At 40.1% G+C, this 16,230-nt stretch overlaps 1 protein-coding gene across 1 annotated transcript in view; it reads left to right on the top strand.

The window, feature by feature from the left end:
* The first annotated feature begins 275 nt into the window (after positions 1 to 275).
* The window catches only part of LOC126101208 (uncharacterized), a 111,743-nt gene continuing 95,788 nt past the window's right edge, over positions 276 to 16,230 (top strand). The window contains exons 1-2 of the mRNA XM_049911902.1: positions 276 to 409; positions 15,921 to 16,028. Coding sequence (XP_049767859.1) covers positions 322 to 409; positions 15,921 to 16,028 — 196 coding nt within the window. The 5' untranslated portion in view covers positions 276 to 321. The remainder of the gene's footprint in view (positions 410 to 15,920; positions 16,029 to 16,230) is intronic.

The following is a 16,230-nucleotide window of genomic DNA, read 5'->3' as shown; positions in this document are numbered from 1 at the left end:
CGCCTAGACTTGCTCGGCCACCACGGCCAGCTGTCAGTTGTTCCTCAGAAACAGTCAAGCAGCGTATTTTCAGAGGTGCTACCTGGCAAACAAGCGAACATCGTTGAGGCTGTGTCATATACCGCATAAAAATCATGTTACGTCAGCAGCATTGCATTACTTACTGCCCTGTGATGACATAAAGTGTTCGAAATGAATACTAAATTTCACTTGAAGTACCTTGCCTTCTGTAACATGGGGATGCTGTTTTAATAACTGTTTTCTTTTCTAGCAGGAAATCGTCTTTTCGAAGAAGTATTTTGTGTGCCAGGAACGACCTTCATGAAGGGGTGTAACAGATGTATGTGCAGGGAGACTGGCACGAGTGCATATTGCACCGCAAAGGACTGCTTAATGCAACTACGTTCAGGTAAGTTTAAGCATGCAACAGCTAGAGCGATAATATCCCCTAAACAGTAGAGATAAGTTTATCAGATAACCTACCATATTGTCCTTTCTTCTTGCCAGTGTTTTCCTCACACTCTTTCCCTCATCGACTCTGTGCACGACTTTATCAGTGAATACCTTACCAGTACACCTAATTTTCTACATTATTCTGCACCACCACATGTCAAATGCTTCCATTATCTTCTGTTCCAGTTTTTCCACAGTCCATGTTTCACTAACATACAATGCTGCGTTCCAAATTTACATTCTCAGAAATTTCTTCTTCAATTTAAGGCCTTTGTTTGGTATTAATATACTCCTGTTGGTCATAAAAGCCCTTATTGGCAGTGCTAGTCTGATTTTTATGTCCTCCTTCCTCCGTCCGTCATGGGTTAATTTGCTGCATAGATAGCAGAATTCCTTACCCTCATCTCCTTCGTGATAACCAATCCTGATATTAAATTTCTCGCTACTCTCATTCCTGTCACTTCTCATTGCTTTCGCCTTTCTTCAATTTACTCTCAACTCATATTCTTTAGTCATTATACTGTTCATCTTCACTCACACTGACAGGGAATTTTATCGCTGATGTCCTTTGTCCTTGAATTTTAATTCCAGTCTTGAACCTCCCTTTTATTTCCATCATCGCTTCTTCGATGTGTAGACTGAATAGTAGGGGCGAAAGTTTGCATCCCTGTCTTATACACTCTTTTTAATCCGAGCGCTTCGTTCTTGGTCTTCACGCATAAAACGTGACATGTAAGTTCTGTTTCTTTTTGTACTGTTAATCAGTTTTCAGTCTTCAAACTGTATTTCTAAGTTTTCACATAAACAAAATGTTACCATGTGTGCTGCTGTCAAATAAAACTTTGCCTGTTACTTCACGTACTAAATGCTGTTCATCATAACATCCAGCTGAATATACTTTAAATGTTAAGTAGCCTACGTATGTTGATGCACTACCAGGTGGTACTCTTGTGTAATGTTCACCTTCCCGCAGTTGCTGTTCCTACCTGTGGTTTCATATGTATTAGCAGCAGTCTATGTTCAAGAGCCTGCCGGCTTAGTTCTTTCACCTCCCCTGCCCTTAGCTGTATATGTTCAATGTCTCCTGTTATTCCTACTTGGTATGAGTCCCTCATACTTGAGCGATGTAGTAGGATGTGTTGTCAACAATATCATTTGTAGACTGATTGTATTCTACCAACTAACCGAAGTCTGCTTCCTGACTTTACCTACGATTGAACCTATGTGATTGTTCCTTCTGTGTATTCTTTTTTCAATTTTTGAAGCCTTTCTCGCTTGATATTTATCTTATACGTGACATGTAAGTACTGTTTCTTTCCTGTACTGCTAGTCAGTACCTACACTTTTATATAAAAATATTTTTCCCATAATTTTGTATCTGTGTCATAGGCCAATTTTAGTATTTAATTGCTGATGAAGGGACTCATAGAAGTGTTGAAACCTGGTCAAAAAAATTTTGTGACTGAGGGCTGTAATTGCTTTAACTTCGAGGTGAAGTGCATGGCAGGCGGTGCGTCATACTTACCAATTATTAGGGTGTTTTTTCATTCCATTTATGTATTTAATATGGAAAGAATGATTATTTCAGTCTATCAGTGCATGGCTCAGCAAGTCTATTCTTGACACCACGTTCCCATGGGAGGGATAAGTAGGAGGCTGTACTATATTCCTAGAGTCATCACATAAAGCCGTTTCTCTAAACTTCCTGAGTAGACTTTCTCAGAATAGTTTCTGTCTATGTTCAAGAGCCTGCCGGCTTAGTTCTTTCACCTCCCCTGCCCTTAGCTGTATATGTTCAATGTCTCCTGTTATTCCTATTTGGTATGAGTCCCACATACTTGAGCGATGTAGTAGGATGTGTTGTTAACAATATCATTTGTAGACTGATTGTATTCTACCAACTAACCGAAGTCTGCTTCCTGACTTTACCTACGAATGAACCTATGTGATTGTTCCATTCCATTTCTCTAGTACGTTTTACACCCAGTTATTTGCATGAGTTTAAAGATTCCGACTGTGACTTACTAATATTATTACATTCGTAGGACACTATGGGCTGTTTTGTGAAATACCCAGTTTTACATTTCTGTACACGTGAAACAAGTTGCCAATCTTTGCATGACTTTAAAATCCCTCTGACTAATATTTGTACAGCTTTGTTCGGACTGCACTTCGTTGTAGACAACTACATTATCTGCGAAAATTGTGAGGTTGCTATTTTCCATCCCTGTAACATCATTAATATACAACGTGAACAGCAAGGGACCCAGCACACTTCCCTAGGGTATACCCACAGCCACTTCTACATCTGTCATGACACTCTCTCCAAGAAAACATGCTACATCTCCCCTACCAAGGAATCCTCAATCCAGTCACAAATTTCGTCTGATACCCTACACGATCATACTTTTGATAATAAGTTTAGGTGTGCTTCTGAGTAAAAACCCATTTCGAAAATCAAGAAATACTGTACCTATCTGACTACCTTGGTCCATAGGTTTCAAGATGTCAAGTGAAAAAAGTACGAGTTGTGATATCTCCACCATGAGTGGGATTCTTAACTATCTTCTATATAGTTTTCCGATAAGGCATTTACTATCGTTTTACAGGATATATTGTCATGCCCAACACTAACAAAACTTTAATTGTCCCAGTTGATTTTCGTATGATTCAAATATCCTTCAACAATTACAGTATGGTTAGGGAAATTATGAACAAGCGAAGTGAGGTTTTCTCTATTGTTGTAGGTTACACCAAGATATCAGTCTGGTGATCGATAGAAGGACCCTAATCATAATGATATGCCCACGCTTGATACTTATTGTTGCCAGAAGTATCACACATGCAGCTGTGACTTCTATCTCAGTGGATTTGAATTTCTTCTACACTGCAACAAATACACCACGTTCATTACACATTTGCCTGTCCTTTCGGATATGTCTAAGTTTCCCCAAAGTTCTAACCACTGTCAACTTCAGGCTTTAATCTGCTTGCTGTACCTAGTATGTTATAAAGATGTGTGGGAGCTGTTGCTCAGCCTGTATATTGCTAGATTCAGAAGCAAAAAATTATTTACATACGTAACAATCTCACAACTGTAAGTAATAGATTCAAATGAATTCATACAAAATATAGGTTACCGTTCCTGTACCTGGATAGATTGTAATGACAACACACATTTCGTCTACATCATGTCCATGTCTTAACTTACCAACTGACAATATTGCTCAGTGTTTGCTGGATTCGAAGTCAGTTATTACAATTTTAGTCATTCCCTCGGTTGAAATGATAATTAAATGGACACCCTAGCTGCAAACAGGCGTTGATGTACTTCATTGGGGACATACTGAAAATGTGTGCTCCGACCGGGACTCGAACCGGAGATTTCCTGCTTGCATGGCAGAAGCTCTAGCCATCTGAGCCACCGAGGGCACAGAGGATAGTGCGCCTAGAGGGACTTATCCCTTGACCGCTCTCCGTGAGACCCACATTCCCAACATGTCCACACCACTACATCGTATTGCGCCTGATAGATGTTTGCCCATCGTACTCATTACTTGTGGCAGATTAATGTACCAAGTCCTGTAAGAGTTCGGGCATAGCGTGTGCGTTCGCACAAGAAGGTCAATGGCCGGGAAGCCATATTTTAACTATATATGGCGGTAGTATCTGTTCCCGAAAGAACAGATACCATGCAGCTCTGCTAGAAATGAAATGATAATTAAATGGATACCCTAGTTGCAAACAGGCGTTGATGTACTTCATTGGGAGCGTGCTCTATCCTCTGTGCCCTCGGTGGCTCAGATGGATAGAGCATCTGTCATGTAACCATGAGATCCCGGGTTCGAATCGCGGTCGGGGCACACATTTTCAACATGCCCTAAAGAAAGAAAAATCAACGCCTGCAAGGTCATCTACGGTAACTGTTCTTTCAGGAACAGATAGTGCCATCATATACATTTCCTCGGTTGTTCAATACAACAGTATCTGAGGCGGAATATTCACTGTTTTGGACACAAAACTTACCTTTCAGTAAATTTACCAAATTCATTAATTTGTAGATGCAACTGAATGATTTCGTCTTAAAATTCACTGATTTCGATACATCAATGATAGTTAAAATTCACTGATTTCGATACATCAATGATAGTTTTGGACGTTCAGTTGGCTGATTTAGATAAGAACTCGGTGATTTCAATCCCAACTTGCGATTCCGACATACAGTTGATTGATTTTGATGCATAATTTGTTGATTTAGACACAATACTAACTGCTGACAATGTAAAATTTACTGTTTTCGAAAGAGAATTTGAATCCAATGGTCACAAGGAAAATGTGCTTTATTTATTACTGTTCCCACAAGTAATGTTATTCCCTCGGTCCTAAGAACAAGGAGCAGTGTGTTGAAAAGACTTAAGGCGGTCCCTACTAAAGAAATTGCTCTTCAAAGTGGAGTTTGCATGGAAAACAGGCAGCGGAAGAGATCAAGGTAGTAAAAATATAAAGACAAGAGTATTTTGCAAAAACAGTTGTAATGGAGAAATAATAAGAACTGTTGCTAGAGAAAGAACGGAACACTGTTGATGTGCAAGTATGGCTACAAATTATTATTTTAAACACAGACTATGGAAAATCTGGGTAGCACAGCGGGATACAGGGTATCTGATGGAAGGAATATAAGCACATGTAAAGATCGACTATTAGTTTATGCAAACGCGACCGGGCGATCGAGGGATAGTAGCAATGGCGAGTGTTAAAACGTGTAGGGCAGGCAAAAGGTCAAGAAAAAATAATAACTGTATTGCACAGACTTTTAGAGACGTTGCTCCTGTAAGTGCAGTTAATGTGAAAAAAAAAAAACTAGAAACTGTAGGAGACTCTAGTCAAACAAAAGAGAAACTGAGGTACTTAGCGAAACAATCGTCACAAAGGATAAATACAAGATGCTACTGGGAAAAGAACAGGCCACTGGTGATGTGCAAGCAAATCTTACTTTAAACACACTGAGTGGAAAAATTTGTAAACGATAGGAGTGGAAGGGTGAATTGCAATACCTGCATTTACAGGAAATAACAATGGAGTGTGCGATGTGTTGAGTTTTGTCTGTAAGTATATTGAATAACTCTATGCATGTTGAATAACTCTATGCATGTTGTTTGTTAAAAATGTAAGCGTTGTTATAGATCCTTGATCGTAAATGAAAAAGCTCAATCCTGCATCCAAAAATTAAAAGAAGTACGTATACTTTATCAAATTACGTGACTTTTTGGTATTAAACTTTTGTGTAGCACTGTTATTGAAGTTCATTTGTTCTATGGCAGCAAAAGATACGCATATGACATGTTAGCAGCACTGATTTTGTGGGTGTCAATATGCATGCAGTGGCATGTCTTGTCTATGGAGTCTCTATAGTGGATTTGTTACATCTTCCAAGTGATCTGGATCCAAAACTCATTAATACTGTGACATACAACAAGAAATACACATTGGTTTCCATGATTCTTCCGAAATGTAAGACATGTTTCCACAAGCTTTATTTATGGTCGCCTGTGGATCTGCGAAATATCTAAACTCTGTGCATTTCGGCGAAAGAGTCTGTGAAGCTCTAAAAAATTTCGAGAACTTTCAACAACCAAGTCCGGTCGCGGAACGGGGAGACACTCGGCTCTAGTTTCCAGAAACACGAATCTCATTGGTGGACACACGACTACTTGCTCATCAGGTGCTCTGTGGCTACCCAGAGAATACTGATGCTAATCGAATCACCCCAGATTAAAAAAAAAAAAGACTGTAACCACACAGTTAATAAACTACTGAAGAACCAACTGCCACGCACTTTAGAAATGTTATCTGATAAGATCATGAACTCATCAGGGGCTTATAGTTGGAGGACCAGGGCATTTAAGTTGAATAATTTAATTATAACCATAAAACCTACTAAAATCATAGCAATTTACTCAAAACACATTAACCACGAGATTGCAAAAAAAACATTAGAATGGATTTAGATAAATAAACTAAAACAAGGATCAGAAAAACGAATCGTTGTTAATGTCACCACCAGCATGATACTGGACAATTAAAACCTAGAAGGATTCCTTACACATAAAGAATACGAAATTCGTTTTCAAACGTGATGAACAATATTAGCCCAAACAGAGCATACAACACATCAAAAAATGAAGGATGGAACAGAAAGATTCATCACCAGACCGGTGAACTCCGATTAATTAACTCAATACCGGAACTAAACCATAATGGTTACGAAAAAGGTCCTCTTTGAAATAACACTTAGATTGCTGATAACATGCCTACTAGTGAGTGAAGCGCGTAGGTAAAATTATGAAAACTGAAAGTGGAAAGACGGGAACGAACTCTACGTCCTCTATTATAGCACCATCACCGAATTCGGGAGTGTGCATTACATGTTCCTGATTACCATCGCAAATACCATTAAGATCAAAGAAGAACACCGAAAACTTGGCAGAAGAACGAAGTCAAGAAAAACCCTTGAAAGCGCGGAATCCGAAAGAGAAAGAACATCCGAATGAGAATGTGAAATGGCATCGAAAAACGGAAAGCGTCTCTACATTTTGATACCCTTCCTACAGACCTCGGAAAGGCACTACGCACAATCGTACCAGCCAGCACCAGGAAGGGCCAAAGTGCTCATCCAGTGAGCCATCTGGAAGTCAGATCACTAACTCCCGCCATCACGTAGAACGTGTATCCACCAATGTTATTCGTGTTTCTGGAAACGAGAGCCGAGTGTCTCCCCGTTCCGCGACCGGACTCGGTTGTTGGAAGTTCTGGAAATTGTGTAGAGCTTCACAGACTCTTCCACCGAAATGCGCAGAGGTTAGATATTTCGCAGGTCCACAGGCCACCATAAATAAAGCTTGTGAAAACAGTCTCTCTAGATTAAACCACACAGGGATAAAAGCAAGTGGACAGCTGAGGAACACGCCGAAAGTTTACCAACAAGCAGAATTCTCATTTCTACCGTCACTGGTTTCCCGAGCTGCTAAAGAGTACCCCAGTCGCTGGTTCCACCGCCATTGTTCAAGGTACGTGCAGGATCATCCACGGGAGACTTGCTCAGCTACCTGTGGGGTCCAATAGATTGTAATCTGCGCTCTGAGTGAAGTGCAGCTCCTCAAGAGCTTGAGAAACGTTCCACCTGTTTCTGTTCTCAGCGAAGAGAGGATCCCTTGACCAAGGCCAGATGCTTTGAAGAGAGAAACTACCACAATAATTAAATATTAGATTAGGTACAGACCTAACCTCTCATCTAATAAGCGCACAAAACAAGTGAGAAGTCGTGAAATAGAACCGGAAAGAGATAATAAATGGAGCAAGAGGTTCCTGCGTGCAAATTCACAATGTCAGTCGGACAAAATGTGTGGAGAACTAAAACAGGGGGTCGCCTAATTGAAGATATGGATCTTCTGTGTACTCTATATTGTGTTAAGAATACAGTCACATATTCTACTGTACGGTAAACAAAATATGCCATATAATATATCCGTTTGCTAAAAGTGGTTTCCTACAAATAGCGTTATTTCACAAGTATTAAGGGAAAATATTCCGGAGGTAAAATAGTCCCCCATTCGGATCTCCGGGAGGGGACTACTCAGGAGGACGTCATTATCAGGAGAAAGAAAACTGGCGTTCCACGGATCGGAGCGTGGAATGTCAGATCACTTAAACGAGCAGGTAGGTTAGAAAATTTAAAAAGGGAAATTGATAGGTTAAAGTTAGATATAGTAGGAACTAGTGAAGTTCGCCGGCAGGAGGAACAAGGCTTTTGGTCAGGCGAATACAGGGTTATAAATACAAAATGAGATAGGGGTAATGCAGGAGTCGGTTTAATAATGAATAACAAAATAGGAGTGCGGGTAATCTACTACAAACAGCATAGTGAACGCATTATTGTGGCCAAGATAGACACGAAGCCCACAACCACTACAGTAGTACAAGTTTGTATGCCAACTAGCTCTGCATATGGCAAAGAAATTGAAGAAATGTATGATGAAAGAAAAAAAAAATTATTCAGATAGTGAAGGGAGCCGAAAATGTAATAGTCATGGGTGACTCGAAATCGGTAGTAGAAAATGGGAGAGAAGGAAACGTAGTAGGTGAATATGGATTGGAGCTAAGAAATGAAAGAGGAAGCCAACTGGTAGAATTTTGTATAGAGCGTAGCTTAATCATAGCTAACACTTGGTTCAATCATAAAAGAAAGTTGTGTACATGGAAGAAGCCTGGAGATACTGACAGGTTTCAGATATATTATATTATGGTAAGACAGAGATTTAGGAACCAGGTTTTAAATTGTAAGACATTTCCAGGGGCAGATGTGGACCCTGACCACAATCTATTGGTTATGAACTGTAGATTAAAACTGAAGAAACTGCAAAAAGGCGGGAATTTAAGGAGATGGAACCTCAATAAACTGACTAAACCAGAGGTTGTACAGAGCTCAAGGGAGAGCATAAGGGAACAATTGACAGGAATGAGGGAAAGAAATACAGTAGAAGAAGAATGGAAAGCTTTGAGAGATGAAGTAGTGAAGGCAGCAAAGTAGGTAAAAAGACGAGGGGTAGTAGAAATCCTCGGGTAACACAAGAAATACTGAATATAATTGATGAAAGGAGAAAATATAAATATGCAATAAATGAAGCAGGCAAAAAGGAATACAAACATCTCATAAATGAGATCGACAGGAAGTGCGAAATGGCTAAGCAGGCTAGAGGACAGATGTAAGGATGTAGAGGTTTATCTCACTAGGGGTAAGATAGATACTGCCTACAGGAAAATTAAAGAGACCTTTGGAGAAAAGAGAATCACTTGTGTGAATATCAAGAGCTCAGATGGAAACCCAGTTCTAAGCAAAGAAGGGAAATCAGAAAGGTGGAAGGTGTATATAGAGGGCCTATACAAGGGCGACGTACTTGAGGACAATATTATGGAAATGGAAGAGGATGTAGATGAAGATGAAATGGGAGATACAATACTGCGTGAAGAGTTTGACACAGCACTGAAAGACCTGAGTCGAAAAAAGTCCCCGGGAGTAGACAACATTCCATTAGAACTACTGACGGCCTTGGGAGAGCCAGTCATGACAAAACTCTACCATCTGGAGATCAAGATGTATGAGACAGGCAAAATACCCTCAGACTTCAAGAAGAATATAACAATTCCAATCCCAAAGAAAGCAGGTGCTGACAGATGTGAAAATTACCGAACAATCAGTTTATTAAGTCACGGATGCAAAATACTAACGCGAATTACTTACAGACGAATGGAAAAACTGGTAGAAGCCGACGTCGGGGCAGATCAGTTTGGATTCCGTAGAAATGTTGGAACACCTGACGCAATACTGACCCTACGACTTATCTAAGAAGCTAGATTAAGGAAAGGCTAACCTACGTTTGTAGAATTTGTAGACTTACAGAAAGCTTTTGACAATGTTGACTGGAATACTCTCTTTCAAATTCTGAAGGTGTCAGGGGTAAATTACAGGGAGCGAAAGGCTATTTCCAATTTGTACACAAACCAGATGGCAGTTATAAGAGTCGAGGGACATGAAAGGAAAACAGTGGTTGGGAAGGGAGTGAAACAGCGTTGTAGCCTCTCCCCGACGTTATTCAACCTGTATATTGAACACGCAGTGAAGGAAACAAAAGTAAAATTCGGTGTAGGTATTAAAATCCATGGAGAAGAAATATAAAATTTGAGGTTCGTCGATGACATTGTAATTCTGTCTGAGACAGTAAAGAATTAAGAAGAGCAGTTGAACAGAATGGATAGTGTCTTGAAAGGAAGATATAAGATGAACATCAACAAAAGCAAAACGAGGATAAAGGAATTTAATCGAACTAAGTCGGCTGATGCTGAGGGAATTAGATTAGGAAATGAGACACTTAAAGTAGTAAAGGAGTTTTGCTATTTGGGGAGAAAAATAACTGATGATGGTCGACGTAGAGAGGATATAAAATGTAGACTGGCAATGGCAAGGAGAGCGTTTCTGAAGAAGATAAATTTGTTAACAGCGAGTATAGATGTAAGTGTCAGGAAGTCGTTTCTGAAAGTATTTGTATGGAGTGTAGCCATTTATGGAAGTGAAACATGGAAGATAACTAGTTTGGTCAAGAAGAGAATAGAAGCTTTCGAAATGTGATGCTACAGACGAATGCTGGAGATTACATGGGTAGATCACATAACTAATGAGGAAGCTTGAATAGGATTAGGGAGAAGAGAAGTTTGTGGGACAACTTGACTAGAAGAAGGCATCGGTTGGTAGGACATGTTCTGAGGCATCAAGGGATCACCAATTTAGTATTGGAGGGAAGCGTAGAGGGTAAAAATCTTAGAGGGAGACAAACAGATGAATACACTAAACATATTCAGAAGGATGTAAGTTTCAGTAAGTACTGGGAGATGAAGAAGCTTGCACAAGGTAGAGTAGCATGGAGAGCTGCATCAAACCAGTCTCAGGACTAAAGGACACAACAACAACAACAACAACAAGGGAAAATGCTATAAATTGCTACTGTTCCCACAAAATAATGTTACTGCATACATGAGCCATGCTTGGGTAGCACAGTCGGTAGGGCACTTGCCGACGAAAGGGAAAGATTCCGATTTCGATTCTCGGTCGGCACACAGTTCTGATGTTCCACGAAGTTTCTTATCATCGCACACTCCGTTGCAGTGTGAAAATCTCTTTCTGGTCGTAGTAGTTGTTTTAACACTCATTATATCTTGCCATTTTAAACATGAAACAAGGATGTAAATTGAATTTTCCTCTAGAACAAGCAAGATATTTCGGATTTTCCCGCCATATTAGAATGTCCTGTTCCCCTGGAAACTACTACATTTGAGGAACAATTATTTGGCAAGCAATTTTGAGTCATATATTATACTAACTGGGTAATAAATTAAGATGCTGACACCAATAAATTGCAAAATACATAATAATGAAGTAGTTGTGTTATAAATTGTAGTAACAATACTGTTTGAAGCACCTCTTTTGGACTGTTTTTGGCGGAGAAGTCTTTGGCAGCCATTATTTTTGGGTAAAAAACCAAAGACATGGCATGGCAGGTCATCAGTTGTACCATATCTGCCATAATAGTTAAACCTGGCAATCACGCATGCTGCATGAGCGTTATAGGAACACATCTGACAACCTCCCAGGCTGTCACAGCTTCCTCAACCAGTAGGACAACGATCCTAACTCCAATTTTTGGATTTACTGCTTGTGGTGGGGAAAGGCAGCTATTTTTGGGTAATAAAACATTGAGGGTTGTGATAGATAATCAATTCCAAAAAGAGGATAAAGATTATACGGATGGCATATCTGGAAATGACGTATACCAGTTGATGATAACTTTCTCATCCACGCAGATGTCTCTGCATTTCAGAGCATTAGGAATACAAATATTTTGAATTTTTAGACACTTTTGACTCACTCTATTGCCCGACAACGGAGTGTAATGGTGAGCTGGAGGGGAGACTTAATGTGACCCTGAGAGAGATCTAACAACAGTTCGGCTGCCAGACCTATGTCACTGTCCTACTGCTGATGGAATGATGTGTTTTCTGACACAAACTACAATGCATGCTCTACAATCATAACAAAAGCCTGTGTTCAGCTTACTAGCTAAGTCACATACCTGTGTTGCTATACCCTTGGAATCCGCTGTATTTACTAGCTACCAGTGCGAAAATGTATACATTGTGCTACGAAAGTAGCCCAGCACTGAGTTAATTTACACTATCTGTGACCTTCTGCATTTTGTGAATGAACAGAGGTATCCGGGTTTCACACAGCTACCTTGTTGTTTGTTGTGTTGTGGTCTTCAGTCCTGAGACTGGTTTGATGCAGCTCTTCATGCCAGTCTATCCTGTGCAAGGTTCTTCATCTCCCAGTACTTACTGCAACCTACATCCTTCTGAATCTACTTAGTGCATTCTTCTCTTGGTCTCCCTCTAAGATTTTTACCCTCCAAGCTGCCCTCCAGCCGGCCGAAGTGGCCGTGCGGTTAAAGGCGCTGCAGCCTGGCCCCGCAAACCGCTACGGTCGCATATTCGAATCCTGCCTCAGGCATGGATGTTTGTGATGTCCTTAGGTTAGTTAGGTTTAACTAGTTCTAAGTTCTAGGGGACTAATGACCTCAGCAGTTGAGTCCCATAGTGCTCAGACCCATTTGAACCATTTAAGCTGCCCTGCAATTCTAAATTTTTGATCCCTTGATGCCTCAGAACATGTGCTACCAACCGGTCCCTTCTTTTTGTCAAGTTGTGCCACAGACTCCTCTTCTCCCCAATCCTATTCAAACCTCCTCATTAGTTATGTGATCTACCAGTCTAATCTTCAGCATTCGTCTGTAGCACCACATTTCGAATGGTTCTATTCTCTTCTTATACAGACTAGTTATCGTCCATGTTTCATTTCCATACATGTCTACACTCCATACAAATACTTTCAGAAACGAATTCCTGACACTTAAATCTATACTCGATGTTAACAAATTTCGCTTCTTCAGAAACACTTTCCTTGCCATTGCCAGTCTACATTTTATATCTTCTCCACTTCTACCATCATCAGTTATTTTGCTCCCCAAATAGCAAAACTTTTTTCTATTTTAAGTGTCTCATTTCCTAATCTAATTCCCTCAGCATCACCCGACTTAATTCGACCATATTCCATTATCCTCGTTTTGCTTTTGTTGATGTTCGCCTTATATCCTCATTTCAGGACACTGTCCACTCCGTTCAACTGCTCTTCCAAGACCTTTGCTGTCTCAGACAGAATTGCAATGTCATTGGCGAACCTCAAAGCTTTTATTTCTTCTCCATGGATTTTAATACCTACTCCGAATTTTTCTTTTGTTTCCTTTACTGGTTGCTCAATACACAGGTTGAATAACGTCGGGGAGAGGCTACAACCCTGTCTCACTCCCTTCCCAACCACTGTTTCCGTTTCATGCCCGTCGACTCTTATAGCTGCCATCTGGTTTCTGTACAAATTGTAAATAGCCTTTCGCTCCCTGTATTTTACCCGTGCCACCCTTAGAATTTGAAAGAGAGTAATCCAGTCAATATTGTCAAAAGCTGTCTACAAATGCTAGAAACGTAGGTTTACCTTTCTTAATCTATCTTCTAAGATAAGTCGTAAGGTGAGTATTGCCTCACGTGTTCCAACATCTCTACGGAATCCAAACTTATCTTCCCCGAGGTCGGCTTCTACCAGTTTTTCCATTCGTATGTAAAGAATTTGCCTGAGTATTTTGCAGCTGTGACTTATGAAACTGATAGTTCGGTAATCTGTCAACACGTGCTTTCTTTTGGATTGGAATTATTATATTCTTCTTGAAGTCTGAGGGTATTTTGCCTGTCTCATATATCTTGCTCACATGATGGTAGAGTTTTGTCAGGACTGGCACTCCCAAGGCCGTCAGTAGTTCTAATGGAATGTTGTCTACTCCCGTGGCCTTTTTTCGACTCAGGTCTTTCAGTGCTCTGTCAAACTCTTCACGCAGTATCGTATCTCCAATTTCATCTTCATCTACATCCTCTTCCATTTTCATAATATTGTCCTCAAGTACGTCCCCTTGTATAGACCCTCTATATACCCCTTCCACCTTTCTACTTTCCCTTCTTTGCTTAGAACTGGGTTTCCATCTGATCTCTTCATATTCATACAAGGTCTCTTTAATTTTCCTGTAGGCAGTATCTATCTTGCCCCAATTGAGATAAGCCTCTACATCCTTACATTTGTCCTCTAGCCATTCTGCTTAAGCATTTTGCACTTCCTGTCGATCTCATTTTTGAGATGTTTATGCCTGCTTCATTGAATGTAATTTTATATTTTCTCCTTTCATCAATTAAATTCAATATTTCCTCTGTTACCCAATTATTTCTACTAGCCCTCGTCTTTTTACCCAGTTGATTCTGCTTAAGCATTTTGCACTTCCTGTCGATCTCATTTTTGAGATGTTTGTGCCTGCTTCATTGAATGCAATTTTATATTTTCTCCTTTCATCAATTAAATTCAATATTTCCTCTGTTACCCAATTATTTCTACTAGCCCTCGTCTTTTTTACCTAGTTGATCCTCTGCCGCCTTCACTACTTCATCCCTCAGAACTACCCATTCGTCTTCTACTGTATTTCTTTCCCTCATTCCTGTCAATTGTTCCCTTATGCTCTCCCTGAGACTCTGTACAACATCTGGTTTAATCATTTTATCCAGGTCCCATCTCCTTAAATTCCCATCTTTTTGCAGTTTCTTCAGTTTTAGTCTACGGTTCATAACCAATAGATTGTGGTCATAGGCCACATCTGCCCCTGGACATGTCTTACAATTTAAAACCTGGTTCCTAAATCTCTGTCTTACTACCACATAATCTATGTGATACCTTCTAGTATCTCCAGGATTCTTCTATGTATACAACAGCTACCTACGCCGATATTAAGACGTTTTTCTAACTTCAAATGTTAACATCAGTTCCCTCACTGCTCCTTTTCAAAATTTTATCTCATGTTACGTGCATTAATATTTCTCACCTAATTTGACTATAGGTTCTCGGTGAATCAGTTCATATAGTTTCGTATGGTTGATATTTTCTAGTAGCGATCTGCCTTTTTAGCTGGCAAGTCTGAATTCTGTTAAACAGTTCACCATCAATCTCTCAAGTTATTACTTACTTTAATGTATGTTATAAGGTCTTGGTGAGTTTCGAGCAACTACTTAATTTTCTAATTTTTATACATACTTTGTTTCATAAAACACCCAAGGACATGATTAACCTGATTGAAACAGTATGGCCGGCCGGTGTGGCCGAGTGGTTCTAGGCTCTTCAGTCTGGAACCGCGCGACTACTACGGTCGCAGGTTCGAATCCTGCCTCGGGCATGGATGTGTGTGATGTCCTTAGGTTAGTTAGGTTTAAGTAGTTCTAAGTTCTAGAGGACTGATGACCTCAGATGTTAAGTCCCGTAGTGCTCAGAGCCATTTGAACCATTTTTTTGGAACAGTATGATTGAACATAGCTCATGCAATGAAAAACTAAATTTTTCGGTACTTGGCTCAAATATGTTTTTTTTGTAACTTTTTGTTGATACGAAAGTGTAGCAGCAGATGGTTTTCACAGCATGTAACCCAAGTTCCATTTTCCAATACAACGAAAGCTGACGCCGTGGGTTTTAATAATTGTTCAAATGGCTCTGAGCACTATGGGACTCAACTGCTGAGGTCATTAGTCCCCTAGAACTTAGAACTAGTTAAACCTAACTAACCTAAGGACATTACAAACATCCATGCCCGAGGCAGGATTCGAACCTGCGACCGTAGCGGTCTCGCGGTTCCAGACTGCAGCGCCAGAACCGCGCGGCCACTTCGGCCGGCTGAGGGTTGTAATAAATATCAAGCATTACTTTTGGTGTTTTCCATTTTCAGTGTGTTTTCCCGCTGGGAGTGTGAAAATAGTTGACTGCAACGTTTGCATCTGCGACCGTTCAAAGACATGGGTTTGTTCGAGCTTCGACTGCCGACCACGATTACACTGTGCGTACCATTATCCTCATATCATTATAAATGACCTATTAATTTAGCTTTTTTGTTGATTTTTAAGTTTTTGTTTCTGAAAACGACTTCAGAGTTTTTTATCAGTAAGTTGTTTGTGCCTGGGCCAACACAATCGATTACTAATGTGTGGTCTACTGTCCTCGAGTGTCTAGTTTCCCCTAGGTCCTCATGTGTCCGGACT

The sequence above is a fragment of the Schistocerca cancellata genome, chromosome 9 (genome assembly GCF_023864275.1).
Source record: "Schistocerca cancellata isolate TAMUIC-IGC-003103 chromosome 9, iqSchCanc2.1, whole genome shotgun sequence".
Lineage (NCBI taxonomy): Eukaryota > Metazoa > Arthropoda > Insecta > Orthoptera > Acrididae > Schistocerca > Schistocerca cancellata.
The sequence above is the reverse complement of the archived record's forward strand: the minus strand, read 5'-3'. Positions and strand labels throughout refer to the sequence as shown.